The following is a 14,545-nucleotide window of genomic DNA, read 5'->3' as shown; positions in this document are numbered from 1 at the left end:
AGAATGGATCTCTTTAGATCAACAAAAATCATAAATCTTTAGTTCTCATTGTTCAGAGCATCAGCTCCAGCGTTGCCTCTTCCTGCAGCCTTCCCAGATTCATCTCTCTCTTTCCCTGTGTTTCTATAGCCTTTGTCACACTACTTTCTGCCATTAGATATAAAATCTTGAGGTCTGAGACCCATGGCATTTATTTCGATTCCTTCCATAGATGACTTTATCAGTGGCAAATAAAATATTTTGATTAATATTTGTTTAGGCCATTAGTAAAGGGTGAATGAACGGAGTTAGAAACACCATTAAGAAGTTAGAAAGAGGGGGCACCTGGGTGGCTCAGTCGGTTGAGCATCCGACTTCAGATGAGGTCATGATCTCACAGTTCATGAGTTTCAGCCCCGCATCAAGCTCACTGCTGTCAGCCCAGAGCCCACTTTGGATGCTTTCTCTCTCTCTCTCTCTCTCTCTCTCTCTCCCCCTTCCCCATTCATGTTCTTTCAAAAATCAATAAAAAAACATTTTAGAAAATGTTACAAAGAGGGGTACCTTGGTGGCACAGGTGGTTGAGTGTCTAATTCTTGATTTCAGCTCAGGTCATGATCCCAGGTCATGGGATTGAGCCCCATGTCAGACTCCATACTCAGCTTGGAATTCTCTCTCTCTCCCTCTCTCTGTGCCCCTCTCCTGCTTACACTCTCTTACTCTTTCTCGCTCTCTCTCAAAATAAACAAATACACTTTTTAAAAAAGTTAGAAACAGGAATAAGATGGGAAAAAGAGAAAACCAATACCAGCCATGAAAAGAACAAGAAAAGGATGAAAAAAAGTATAATTCAAGTTGCATTAGCAACCTTAGGGCCCAAAGGAGAAAGAGGATTCAGGCTACCTAAGAAAGAGTCCATACACTCTGTAAAAACATAGATATGGGATGATCATGAATGTACAGTCCTTCTAGAATGCTAACCATCATGATACCAGTAAAGATCCTTCTGTGTCTCCAAGGTAGAGGATGCCCATAGACTTAGGACATAAAGGTTAGAAGAAATTTAAAAACAACCTTACCTACCTTCCTCTCACTCACTGCTATACTTCGTAGTGCCCAGCACTGTAAATGGAAGTCAGAGTATCACAAGTCCCCAGGGTTGCATGAGAAGGGATTCTGGATAGAACCAAAGACCATGAAAGCCAGAGCCTCATGTTCCCATTTGAGATACCTTTTAGCCAAGAGACAGAAACTTGACCTTGGGGTTCAAAGTCACAGAACCACAAAGATCTTTCCATAACAGTGACTGATGCTTACACAAGGACATGAGAAAGGTAGATAGAATAGATAGATAGAATTTGTAGTTTCAGATGAAAAAGCTGAAAAAAAAAAAAGCCTTCTGTCATTGATAATGGACCCTAGGGTAATCAAGTACTGAACAGAATCATGGAAGAGACTATTAATTGAAATTGTTTCAGAAAAGTAAATAAAAATTACATGTCTAGGTGGCTCAAATGGTTAAGCATCCCACTCTTGGGTTCAGCTCAGATCTTGAGCTCTCAGTTCATGAGATCAAGCCCTGCGTTGGGCTCTGTGGTGTCAGCACAGAGTGTGCTTGAGATTCTCTCTCTCCTCCTCTCTCTGTCTGCCCCTCCGCTGCTCATGATCTCTTGTATTCTTTCTCTCTCTTTCTCTCCTTCTCTCTCTAAAAATAAATAAATAAACTTTAAACAAAGTGGGACACTTGAGTGGCTCAGTCGTTTGGACATCCGACTTCGACTTAGGTCATGATCTCACAGCTCATGAGTTTCAGCCCTGCGTTGGGCTCTGTCCTGACAACTCAGAGCCTGGAGCCTGCTTCGGCTTCTGTGTCTCCCTCTCTTTCTGCCCCTCGTCTGCTCACACTCTCTGTCTCTCTGTCTCTCAAAAATAGTTAAACATTGGAAAAATGTTAAAAAAAAAAAAAGTAAATTAATAGAGAAGAGCCAAAAATGTCTACAGACATGTATTCAAATCTGCCCACTTCTGGGTGATTTGGGGCATGTTACTTGCACTTGTCTAGCCTTACTTTCATTCCTTGTAAAATTATAATAATGATACTTATCTGGTAAGGCTATTATAAGGGTAAAATGAGAAAAAGTAGATAAAACAACAAACAGCCTGAAATACAGAGAAAGAAGTCATCATCATCACCATCAACAATCAGCAAATCAACAATTGCCAAAATTTGTCAAGTACTTATTGTTTGCTAAACATTGTACTAGGTGTGTTACATGTAGTTGTTATTATTAGTATTATTGTTGACCAATCAGCAATATCAGAAGGTTATGGATTTTCCTTTTTATAAAAAGGCCATCAAGTCAGACTAGTTTTCTCATGCCTTGAAGAATTTGTATAAAGCAGCCTAAAGGCAGGAGAATGGTAAGTGATCCCACCCAAGTCTTTTGCCTTCTTACAATTCATGGTGAAATGAAACATCCCAGGCAACGCTAGTCACGAGATAGAGAGGAAAGAGAGGTGGCATTTGTACATTTCCCAGTCTTCTGAGAGTTAGCTTTCAATGTCTACTGCCCTGTGTCAGTCCAGAGAGGAGGTTTTATGAACTGGTTTCTTCTCAGGCCCAGATAGCTGCAGCCATGTGTCTCTTTAGAGTGAGGGCTGAATTTCTCAGTTACTGGTAACAATTTCTTTTAAGAAAGAGGAAAGCAAATTGCCACTTAAAAAAAAAAAAAAAAAACCTGCCTAAATTTCAGGAGGATTAATTACTATTGCCCTTAAGCTTCTGGGAACTCATGCTGTCTTTCCATGGTGATTATCATGATTACATATGCTATTTAATTTTATATCTTGGTCTCTACAGAAATTACAGATATGTTTCAGCTTAGCTAGAGGAGTTTTCAATCAAAGCAAGTTAACATGATTTTCCTCATTCTAGATTAAACTCAGTATGGTTATGTTCATCTTAAATGTGTGATCACATCCTTAGGGTTTCCAACGCGAAATTTTGTTTAGATATCCACTCCTTTTTTATTGTCAGCTGGAAAGCCTTATGTGATCATTTGGTCTACGTCCTGACCTTCACTGCTAGGCTAGCCCAGTGAGGAAATGGCTAAAAGGCCAGGCTACATCCTTCTCCCGCACTGATCTGGAATAATTTGAAGCCAGTGCCAGACTCCCACTGGTTCCCATTATCTTTGTCTGATACAACACAGTAAGAATTTCCTGGTCAAATCAAGGGACAGATAATTCCTGATGAGCCTGAGAGCCAAGAGGAGCTCACATCAAGGGCTTTGGTGGCCCTACTCTTCCTTTAAATGGAGATATGTGTTGTCAAAACCAAGCAAGGAACAGAGGATTATAACAGGTTCCTGATTCTACATTTCCCCAAACACCAGGAATTGTTTTATACCAACTTTTCAAAAGTAAGTACATTTTATTTATGTTTTTGCTCTTGAAGCTGGTGACAGAGAGCTCAATCTAAGAAAATCCATATTCGTGCTGAGAAGTTGTCTGCACAGCAGCAGAGAGAACTTATACTGGTTTTGGTTAAACCTGCTTACAGTTTGGGAACTTTTTGCCTTAAAGGCCCACATGACAAGTCAGACAACTTCCACAAGATGCCATGTATTTGTCCAGTTCAAGGACAGCCTGACATGCTAGGAGGCTTGGGTCTAATCTTGGCTTTGCCACTAACAGGACACATATACTTCAAGAAGACACAGCCTTCCTGGGCTTTAAGTCCCTCATCTGTGAACTAAAGTAGTTGGGCTAAGGTAATATTTCTCAGCCCTGGACATTGGGGATTTGAATCACTTGGGAAGATTTTTAAAAAGCAATGCCCAGGCCTCACCTTAGACTAATTAAATTAGTTTCTCCAGGGTGTGAAGCTACTTGTTTAAAGTTCCTCTGGCTGAGACCCTTGAGGCCAGATTAGTCCTGAGTTCACATGGTGTGGACATTCTGTCACTTTCAATTTCACATCATCTTGGAATTTTTGGTCACCTCTGAACTGTCTCTCCTGTGGAAGACAGAATTCTAAGAAGACCGTCAATGAGTTACACCCTTGTACAACCCCTTTGACTGCAGATAGAACCTGTGACTTGATGCTGGCCAAGAGATACAGCAAAGGTGATGAGATGGTCAGTCTCATGATTATGTCAACTTATGTTAGCAGATTGGACCAAGAGATGCTCCTGCGGGTTTCGAAGAAGCAAACTGCCATGTTGTGAAAGGGTTTCGGCCATGGAGTGAATATTTGTGCTCCCTGCCTCCAAAAGTCGTATGTTGAGATCTAATCCTTATTGTGATAGTATTTGGAGGTGGAGTCTTTGGGGTGATTAGATCATGAGGGAGGAGCTTTCATGAATGGGATTAGCATCCTTACAGGAAGAGGCCAGAGCACTAGCTTGCTCTCTTTCCATCATGTGAGAACATAGGGAGAAGGTAGCAATCTGCAAAACTGGAAGAGGGCCTTTATCCCACTATGCCGGCATTCTGATCCCAGACTTCCAGGCTCCACAACTGTAGGAAATAAATTTCTGTTTTTTATAACCCACACAGACAATAGTACTTTGTCAATAGCAGCCAGAACCAAATAAGACAATGCCTGAAAGAGCCACACAGCCAGGAGCCACTATACCCTCTGGTCTCTGGCTGACAACTAGCAAGAAAGCAGGGACTTCAATTCTAACAGCTGCGGAGCTGAATTCTGCCCCAAACCATGTGAGCTTGGGCTTGGAAGAGAATCCAGAATTCCAGAAAGGAATGGCCTGCACCAAGACGGCAGCCTTATGGGACCCTGAGCAGAGGACAGCAATCTTTGTCTGGTCTCCTGACCCACAGAAACTATGAGATAATAAATGCATATTGTTTTAATTTGCTAAATTTGTGGTAGTTTGTTATACAGCAATAAAAAACTAATATGTTTTCGAAATGGTATGCTCATGCTCAGCGTGACGGTGCCTGGGGGTATCTTACAGAAAGGTGCGAGGTATATTTTGGGGAAAACTGGACTTGTAATCTGAAAGATAAAATGTAGAATTAAGATTTTCAAAAAAGTGATATACATATGTAAAATTTAAGTTATAATTCCCCAAATACAAGTGCTTAAAATTTATTTTAAAAATTTATTAATTTTTAATTCAGGAAAGACCTACGTGAAAATCTTTGCCATCACAAAACTAAATGCCTTAAGGCTTATTCTTGCCCATGTCTTGACCTCAAGTCTCCCATTGGTAAAATGAGGTGAGCGGAGAAGTTCCCTTTCAATTCCTATGAACCTAGGCTCTTTCCATAGCAATCACATCCACACGACAATGAAGGGTATGCAGTCTGAAGTCAGCCTGATCTGATTTAAATTCTGGTCCACTCATCAGTTTTAGATTTTGGCAAGTGACTGATCAATCTTACTAAGCCGCAGTTTCCTCATCTAAAAAATGGGAATAATAAAATAATCTTCTAGTTTTGTGGGTGGGTTTATCACACGGACTAATGGACATAATGGGTTTTATTAAACACAGGACTTGACACGTAGTAGTGACTCAAAAATGGTAGTGGTGGTTGCTTTGGTTGCAAGCTGTTTGCTTGATGGCACGAGGAACAATTTGTTTATTTTTGGCACCTGTAATGATCCATCCTAGAAGATCGTTCAGAAAACCTAAGGGGTTGACAACACACATTTGAGAACGTGGAGTTGGGAGGAGAATGAAATCATGGTAGTGTCTGCAGAGGAGGGCAGTGTCCTGCTCCAAAACCAGCATGGAGAGGCAATGTCCTCTACCCCTTCCTCTATTTTCATTGCTTCTTGCTTCAACATCACCAAAGACCAGCACCAAAAGGATGGACGTGACAGAGATTAACAATGCATTCCTAGTAGTTTATCTGGGCTAAAGAACAAAAATATGAATTGTTCCCCCATTCTTTAACTTGTCCCCCATGTATTCTTTCCCTTTTCACTATTGAAGCTAGTCTTCTTCAGACACTATTCTGAACTACTTTCAAAGAGCAGATGTAGTTCTTTTGAAGTTAAATAATGGGTGGCTGGTTGACAGGCTTAAGAAGTCTTCAAATATTATTGTATTGGAGCTGCATCATCGAGGAAGATTATGGCCAAGAAAGATACTCTTTGCTCAAGCAGAGCTGTTAAACAAACAGTTTCCCAAGCCTCACCCTAAATGTGGAGAAGAGAACTATAAAGCTGGCCCCAAGGGAGACTTTATGATTGGCTGACGAGAGTTTTTAAGAAAGTTGCCTGACAACCCCCAGAGCCCGCATTTATTTGGCAAAGAATGGATTGCTTTTCAAAAGAGAAATAAATTAAATAAGAGATAACTTCCCTTGAATGAAAAAAAAATTAATAGAAACAGAGGAAGTTCTTAGAGGATAAGTATATGAAATACTAAATTATATTGAAAGATGAAAGTCAAGACTTAACAAATTCATGACCAGAAATTCCATATGAGCTAAAAATAAAGAAGTTTAGATAAATTCATGGATAAGAGAACCACAAGGAATCATCAGTTTCAAATCAGAGGTCTTGGAGGTGTTCAGAGTCTGAAATACATGTCTTAAAAATACAGTCTTGAAAAACATCAAGCACCCCATCCCACAAAATGTCCCTAGATGATACCATCAGAAAAGTAATTCATCACAAATTGGCCCCTGTATTACATTCTTTTTCTCTTAGACACAAAAGAATAAAAGACAAGAAAAAGAATGATAGTCTGTTTTTTTCAAAATGCTTTTATCTTAAGCATACATACTTTTTTTTTTACAATGTTGCCTATTTATTTATTTATTTATTTATTATTCTTTAATTTATTTTTTTAATTTACATCTAAGTTAGCATATAGTGCAAAATGATTTCAGGAGTAGATTCCTTAATGCCCCTTACCCATTGAGCCCATTCTCCCTCCCACAACCCTTCTAGTAACCCTCTGTTTGTTCTCCATATTTAAGAGTCTCTTATGTTTTGTCCCCCTCCCTGTTTTTATGTTATTTTTGCTTCCCAGATATTCATCTGTTTTGTATCTTAAAGTCCTCATATGAGTGAAGTCATATGAGATTTGTCTTTTTATGACTGACTAATTTTGCTTAGCATAATACCCTCCAGTTCCATCCACGTGGTTGCAAATGGCAAGATTTCATTCTTTTTGATTGCCGAGTAATACTCCATTGTATATACGTATATACCACATCTTCTTTATCCATTCATCTGTCGGTAGACATTTGGGCTCTTGCATACTTTGGATATTGTTGATAGCGCTTAAAGCATACATACTTTTAATACATACCATGGTATTTATCTGAGGGGCAATCTGAATGAAATTTGCCTTGTTCAGTCAGAATAATTGCTGTAAGCTTTATGATAAAAATCAGAAGAAAATGGCCTATGAGACAGTCCGGCCCCTGGGTCCATGTGGCGCAAAAGTAGGAGGGCCGTTTCCTTGTGCATCCCTGGAAACTGCACCTTCTTCCTCATTCAGAAGGCCGGGAGGCCCCAGGGCTCAGCCTGAGTTCTAGGATGGTACTTTGGCCCCCAGCATTAATATTCTAGTGCTGTGTCATTTCCCCAATAGCAGGTTATAAACCGACTACACCATACGTGATCCTCTGTTGGAACAAGAAGACAAACTCTGGATGGTGGAGAACAAAGTGGAAAGAAAATTTGTTCAGAAGAAGCCTGAGAAAATGATGAGCAGATAGAGAGGCAACAAGACTTGGGAGGCAAGTTGCATCCATCTCCAGTAAAGTACAGACTGAGGAAAAAAAGCAGTGAACTAAGAAAATTGGAAAGACACTTCCTCTCTCTGATCTCAGACCTTATATCTTTAAGGAAACACCTTTTTCAACTTACCTGGAAAGAGTTTGAAACACAATTTAGACTTAATCATGAGGGAAGTTGTGTAGGGGAGAATCATCAGTTTAATTAGGAAATCCTTCCACTGCTCTCTCCTTATGCTAATAACCCCCTTTAAATGTAAATCAGTGCGGAAATGTCTTCAGTTAAAACCATTTGAACCCATAGAAAACCCCTATGAAATTACTGAATGTGGCAAAACTTTCACTCACATGTCACACCTCATTAAATGTGGAAGTCAGGCTTAAGAGAGACCATGTACTAAGGAATACCGAAGAGCCTTTAGCTAGATGACAGATCTCTGAGCAGAAGAAAATGTTTACTGGAGAGAAACCAGTGAATATAACAAAACTTCGTTGATTCTTAGAAAATTTGGACAGAAAGCTTTTAAATGTACTGAGTATGATAAAGTTTTCTGTCGAACTTCTCTCGAACTTTATCCCTTCCTCTACATTTGAAAGGTCATACACACAGAATCCTTACAAATGTTAAGAAATATGGAAATCCCTTTAGCCAAAAGTAAATCCTAATTCATCAAAAAATTCATACTGGAGAGAAACCTTGTGAATGTGGGAAAGCTTCCGTTCATATGTCACACTTCAGTCAGCAGAAAACTTGGAGTGGGGAAAACCCCTTTGCCTGTAAGGTATGTGGGAAAGTCTTCAGCCACAAATCAAATCTTACTGAGCATGAACATTTTCATAATAGAGAGAAACCTTATGAATGTAACGAATGTGGAAAAGCCTTTAGCCAGAAGCAATATGTTATTAAACGTCAGAACACCCACACTGGAGAGAAGCTTTTCGAATGTAACGAGTGTGGAAAATCCTTCAGCCTGAAGGAAAACCTTCTCGCCCATCAGAAAATTCACACTGGAGAGATACCTTTTGAGCTTAAGGATTGTGGGAAAGCTTTCATTCAGAAGTCAAACCTCATCAGACACCAGAGAACTCACACGGGAGAGAAGCCTTTTGTATGTAAGGAATGTGGAAAAACCTGCAGTGGCAAATCTAACCTTACTGAGCGTGAGGAAATTCATATTGGAGAGAAACCCTTTAAATGTAGTGAATGTGGAACAGATTTGGCCAGAAGAAGTACCTCATAAAACATCAAAACATTCACACTGGAGAGAAACCCTATGAATGTAATGAACGTGGAAAAGCCTTCTCTCAACGAACATCACTTATCATATATGTGGGAATTCATTCAGGTGATAAACCTTATGAATGCAATGTATGCAGAAAAGCCTTCTCTCAAAGTTCATGTCTTACTGTGCATGTGAGAAGCCATACAGGTGAAAATCCCTATGGTTGTAATGAATGTGGGAAAGCTTTCTCTCAATTCTCAACCCTTGCTCTGCATTTGAGAATACACACAGATAAGAAGCCTTATCAATGTAGTGAATGTGGGAAAGCTTTTAGCCAGAAGTCATACCATATTAGACACCAGAAAATTCATACTCATTAAAAACCCTATAAATATCTTAAAAATTGGAAAGTGTTCATCAGGAGTTTAAACCTCATAGCACATCAGAAATGATCATACTGTAAGAAGATATCGCAAATGAGGAAATCAAAAGCTAAAAACTTACTGGACACCATGGAATTTATACTGAAGAGAAAGACATTTATATGATAAAAATCCTGCCCCCCCCAAAAAAAAAGCTGATGGCCTAGGTAATGCTGAAACTTTAGATGCATTTCCACCAAACATGCTTCTTCTTGCTGTCTGCATTTATCTGGAGATCTTCACCAATGTAACCAAAAAATAAGTTTTAAGTATTGGAAAGGAAGAGACTTTTATGGTATTGATTTAGTAGAACAGGAGAGATTCCGGAAACACCTATGCATCCATTAAAATTTAGAATATGATAGAAATGGCAATAGGAGGTGAGAAGATAATGGGACTATGTAAAAAGTGATTTGGAGGTAATTTGTTCCCCAAAGAAAAAACAGACCATGAACTGTAAACAGAGGTAAGAGCCAAGAGGATAAAAACAAGAATAGAAGCTGTATACGGAAATGGTTATGACCTTCGGAGTAGGGAGACATCCCTTATAACGAGCTCAAAAATTCTCTGAATTTGTATGCTTAGGAAATATGTACCAGTGTGCTTCCTGTGGCATGATTTGTAGTTAGCCGTAAGTTGGAAACGACTTAAAGGCCCATCGGGAACAAAACGGAAAATACTTATGATGGAATACTGTATATCTGTAAAATTTAACAAATGAGATCTGTATGCATTATAGAGAAAGATCTCAAAAGTCATGTTGAAGGGGGAAAATGAGGTTGCAGAATAACACATATATTACAATGCATTTCTGTAAATTTTAACTAAAACTTTACTCACGAAATTCAGTATGTTGTATTGGTAATTGATACATATATGTATGTATGTTTTTAAAATGTTTTTGAAATGGATTGCAAGGATACAGACCGAAATCTTGATAGTGGTTGCTTGTGAAGAGTGGAGCAGGGAAGGGGGTGAGGGTGGGAGGGTTGGGATGGGGACTGTTTAAAGGGGGGGGTGTTCATTTTTATATATAAATATCCATTTCTCTTAAGAACTAAAGACTGCAAGTAAATATCTCAAAATACTGGATAATTCTGATTGTGGTATGTGGATATCTTGTCTTATTTTTTGTACTTTTCTGTATTTTTAAATTTTCTCAAAATTAGTAAGAATGGGGGTGAGGATGGGAACATGGTACCTATAGAAATCATGTTCTAATGGGTTCATTCCCAATCAAGTACTAAACTTTTCATAGAAAATATTTCTAGAATTTTATCAATGATGAGTGGATGGACTTGCTCTCTATGTAATATGAAATTATCTATTTTATTAAAATTAAAAATGATCATATAATCCAAAAAAAAATGGCCTATGAGAACCATATTCAGATGTACAGTTGGCCCTTGATCACACAAAATAAAACATGACTGCTGGCCTCCAGAGATCTTCTCTGGTTCAGTCTACAGATGCAAGGCTGAAAATAGAGCTGTGTAGAGGCTAAGTGTTGGGGAAGGTCATAGAAAAGATGTGACCACACATCGACCCATGAACTGGACCCAGGCCATCAGAGTCTCCTCACTCCCTCTTCTGTCCTTGAAATGTGGGTTCTGTTTGCCTTTCCTACTCTCAGAGGCTGCTCCAAGGATGTAAGATATAGCCATGAAATGGGGTGTGGTGTTGAAAACACCTTCACGATGTACATGAACATGACTGAACCCAGTTACGGCCTTTATGCAAACTTTAAAGGTTTGGCAGGCAGGTGTAGGGATCCCCTGTTTTGCTGTTGCCCAAGACAACATCATATGTAAGTTCCCTTTGCTTATTAAACCTGCCACCTACCCACCTGGAGTGGCCTGCCTTTTTCTTGGGGCTCTCCCTGCCCTCCACGCACAGGAGCTGGTTTCAGATTGTACTCAGGTAGCTCCCAAGGAGGTTACGGACCAACACTAAGGAGGGAGAGATTACAAGGAGGAAAAAAGAAGACAACAATTTGGAAATTGTGCTCAAGATGGCTTCTTGTCAACTCTTGCTGTTGTCAACTTCCGTGGGGGGAAAAATGAGTTTTAGGATATACTGCACATGCTACAAACCCCACTGGAGGGATGTCCTCCACGCTGGGACCAAAGGGCTCAATCAAGCAACTCCAGGTGCAAGAGATTATTAAAAAGATGGTCCCACTTTTCCGATTGCTCTCATGGCAATTCCAGAACTACATCAACACTTTTTTTCAGCATTTTGGGGGGTCTGATACTTCTCCAACCAGTTAGAGAAACATTTTTCAAACCCTAATCACATATGTGAGGGCCAAAGGGATGTTTTGTGGATACATGGCCATACATAGGAATTTTAAAAATGTATAAATATTTTATAGTCAAGCTGCAGAGCAAGAAGCAAAAAGACCAATATACCTTGGAAAAGCATTTAGCTTTATTTATAATTTAAAAAAATGGAAATGGAGACATTAGGATAGCCTCTCTCTCATAAAATTGGTAAAAACATAAAAATACCAGTGATGGTGAGGATCACAGACAATGGTCATATTCATACAGCCCTGAGAGGGCAAAGTGGTACAATCTGTCTGGGGAGAGATGTGGAATTTGGCACTATTTATCAAATGCTTAAAAAATTCACATACTCTTTGGATTCCAAATTCCATTTCTATGAAATGAAAGTATCCTAAGAAATTAATTAAGGATGCATACAAGCATTGAGCTTCAAGAATATTCAGCACAGTATTTTTTTTTATAATAGCAGAAAGGCAGAACCTACATTTTTAAAATTTACCAGTTCAGCAAAATATTGGAGATCCATATAATGGGATATGATTTTGTCCTTGAAAATTACACTGCAGATTTTTTTTACTGATATATACATGTTATATATATATATATATATATATATATATATATATATATATATATATAACACACACACATACACACACACACATATATATACTTGTAACACTTTTTTTTAATGTGTATTTATTTTTGAGAGAGACAGAGAAAGCATGAGCAGGGGAGGAGCAGAGGGAGAGAGGGAGACACAGAACCCAAAGCAGGCTCCAGGCTCTGAGCTGTCGGCCCAGAGCCCAATGCAGGGCTGGAACTCACAAACCATGAGATTGTGACCTGAGTCAAAGCTGGACGCTTAACTGACAGAGCCACCTGGGTGCCCCTGTAGCATATTTTTGATTAAAAAAATGAGTTAAGAAATTGTGACTTGGGGCACCTAGGTGGCTCCGTCAGTCAAGCATCTGACTCTTGATTTTGGCTCAGCTCATGGTCTTACAGTTAGTGGCACTGAACTCCACTGCACTGCTCTGCACTGACAGTGTGGAGCCTATTTGGGATTCTCTCTTTCTCTCTCTCCTCCTCTCTCTGCCCGTCCCCTGCTCATTTATTTTGCGGGAGAGAGAGATCTCTCTCCCGCAAAATAAATAAATAAACATTTTTAAAAATTATGACTTTATTATGGTAAAACCCAGTGTAAAAGGTAGAAATGTGCACGAGGTTCTGCGAGGAACTCAGGAACACCTGGCTTTTGCCCTGACAAGTTTCCCTATTCCTTTCAGCTTTTCCAAAGAAGAGAAATACAAGGAACAGATTCAAATAGCAAACAGAGTAGTAGTTTCTTAGCTGCATCAGTGCCTGAGATGTCCATGAGACTTCTCAGTTAAAAGTGAACTGGGAACCTATGTGGGGCTCCTGTCTCCCACCACAGCCCAAAGCAGGGATTTCAGTAAGACATGCATACAGAGAGTAAGAGGAGCCAATGAAAGGAAACTACCAGGGAACCACCTTTTAATTACAGTGAAGAGGCCCTTTAGTAGACATGGCCCCATGATTACTGTAGAATTTCATCAGTAAAATTACCATCCCTAGGGTGGAGGATTAGGGAGGGAGGTGTGTATGCAGATGGGATAAAAGACAGACCCAGAGCCACAAGATCCTGTCCCTATGACATTGTTTCAATAATCTTCTGCTGCATAACAAGCCACTCCAAAGTGCGATCGCTGAAAACAATGACACTATTTCTCCCAATTCTGTGGGTTGATGGGGCTCTGATGTGTGGCTCTGCCCCACGCAGTGCAGCTGAGCTTACTCAGGCAGAGGCATTCAGCTGAGAGCTCAGCTGGTGCCAGAAACTCCAAGATGACCTCTCGTCCTCCAGGGTCTCACTCCTCATTCGGCAGTGTTTGCCCGAACCTCTTAATGCACAGTGACTGACTTTAAAGAAAGGATTTTAGGAAAACAAACCCTGTTCTAAAAATGTGCCTGGGATTAGTTTTAGCCGGGTATGACGTTCAGACAGAAATGATGGTCATGAAGATAGAAGTTTAACAACATCCCTAGAAACAAGGGCAGGCGGAAAAGTGGTGGCTTGGTGTGTGATTTGGATAAAAAAGATTAGAAGTTGTGGACTCTGGATTGGTTGGTTGGTGCATCAAGGGTACACTTGCAGGAGCCTGGAAGCTCAGTTGGTTAAGCGTCCGACTTCGGCTCAGGTCATGATCTCACGGTTGGCGAGTATGAGCCCCGAGGAGGGCTTGCGCTGACATTGTAAAGCCTGTTTTGGATCCTCTCTCTCTCCCCTCCCCTGCTCTCTCTCTCTCTCTCTCTCTCTCTCTCAAAAATAAATAATGAAAACAAACATTTTTTTAAAAAAGGTACACTTGCAGGGAAGTCATTTACTATCTCTAGATATTAGAGAGCCTGGGAGGGACCATGTCTCCAGGACAAAAGTCCCAAACTAAGAATAAGGAAATTAGAAAGTACAGTCTGTACAAGCCCCACAGACAAGCTCTTGCCAAGCTTCTGCTTGCATCATGCTTGCTAGGATCCCACTGACAAAAGCAAATCACGTGATCAAGGCTATAGGAGAGGACGAAACAAGGGCACAGACATGGGAGATATTGCCCATTGAGGGCCATCACTGTAACAGCTACTGCATCAATACTTACAAATGAAAGGCGATTTGCCATGGTCAACAATGGTCACCCTTGGAGTCTAGACTTGTGTACTGTTTTGTCCTTTTAGCTAATTTTGTCCTTTTCACCTTACGGATTTTCCTATGTTCAACAATGAGTATGCATTATTTTTGTAATAAGAACAAAGCCAAAATTAATGAACAAAATAAATACTACTGTCTTACATAAGTTTTCCCAGAAGCAGAACCAAAGATGAGGATCCTTAT

General features: G+C 39.9%; 1 protein-coding gene across 1 annotated transcript; it reads left to right on the top strand.

Moving 5' to 3' along the window:
- The first annotated feature begins 8,411 nt into the window (after positions 1 to 8,411).
- Positions 8,412 to 9,312, top strand: LOC121033314 (zinc finger protein OZF-like). The gene is given in 2 exon segments (XM_040479531.1): positions 8,412 to 8,913; positions 8,916 to 9,312. Coding segments are annotated over 2 exon segments (876 nt in total). The 5' UTR covers positions 8,412 to 8,426; the 3' UTR covers positions 9,305 to 9,312.
- The last annotated feature ends 5,233 nt before the right edge of the window (positions 9,313 to 14,545 follow it).

The sequence above is a fragment of the Herpailurus yagouaroundi genome, unplaced genomic scaffold (assembly GCF_014898765.1).
Source record: "Herpailurus yagouaroundi ecotype Mexico unplaced genomic scaffold, PumYag 159, whole genome shotgun sequence".
Taxonomy (NCBI): domain Eukaryota; kingdom Metazoa; phylum Chordata; class Mammalia; order Carnivora; family Felidae; genus Herpailurus; species Herpailurus yagouaroundi.
The sequence above is the reverse complement of the archived record's forward strand: the minus strand, read 5'-3'. Positions and strand labels throughout refer to the sequence as shown.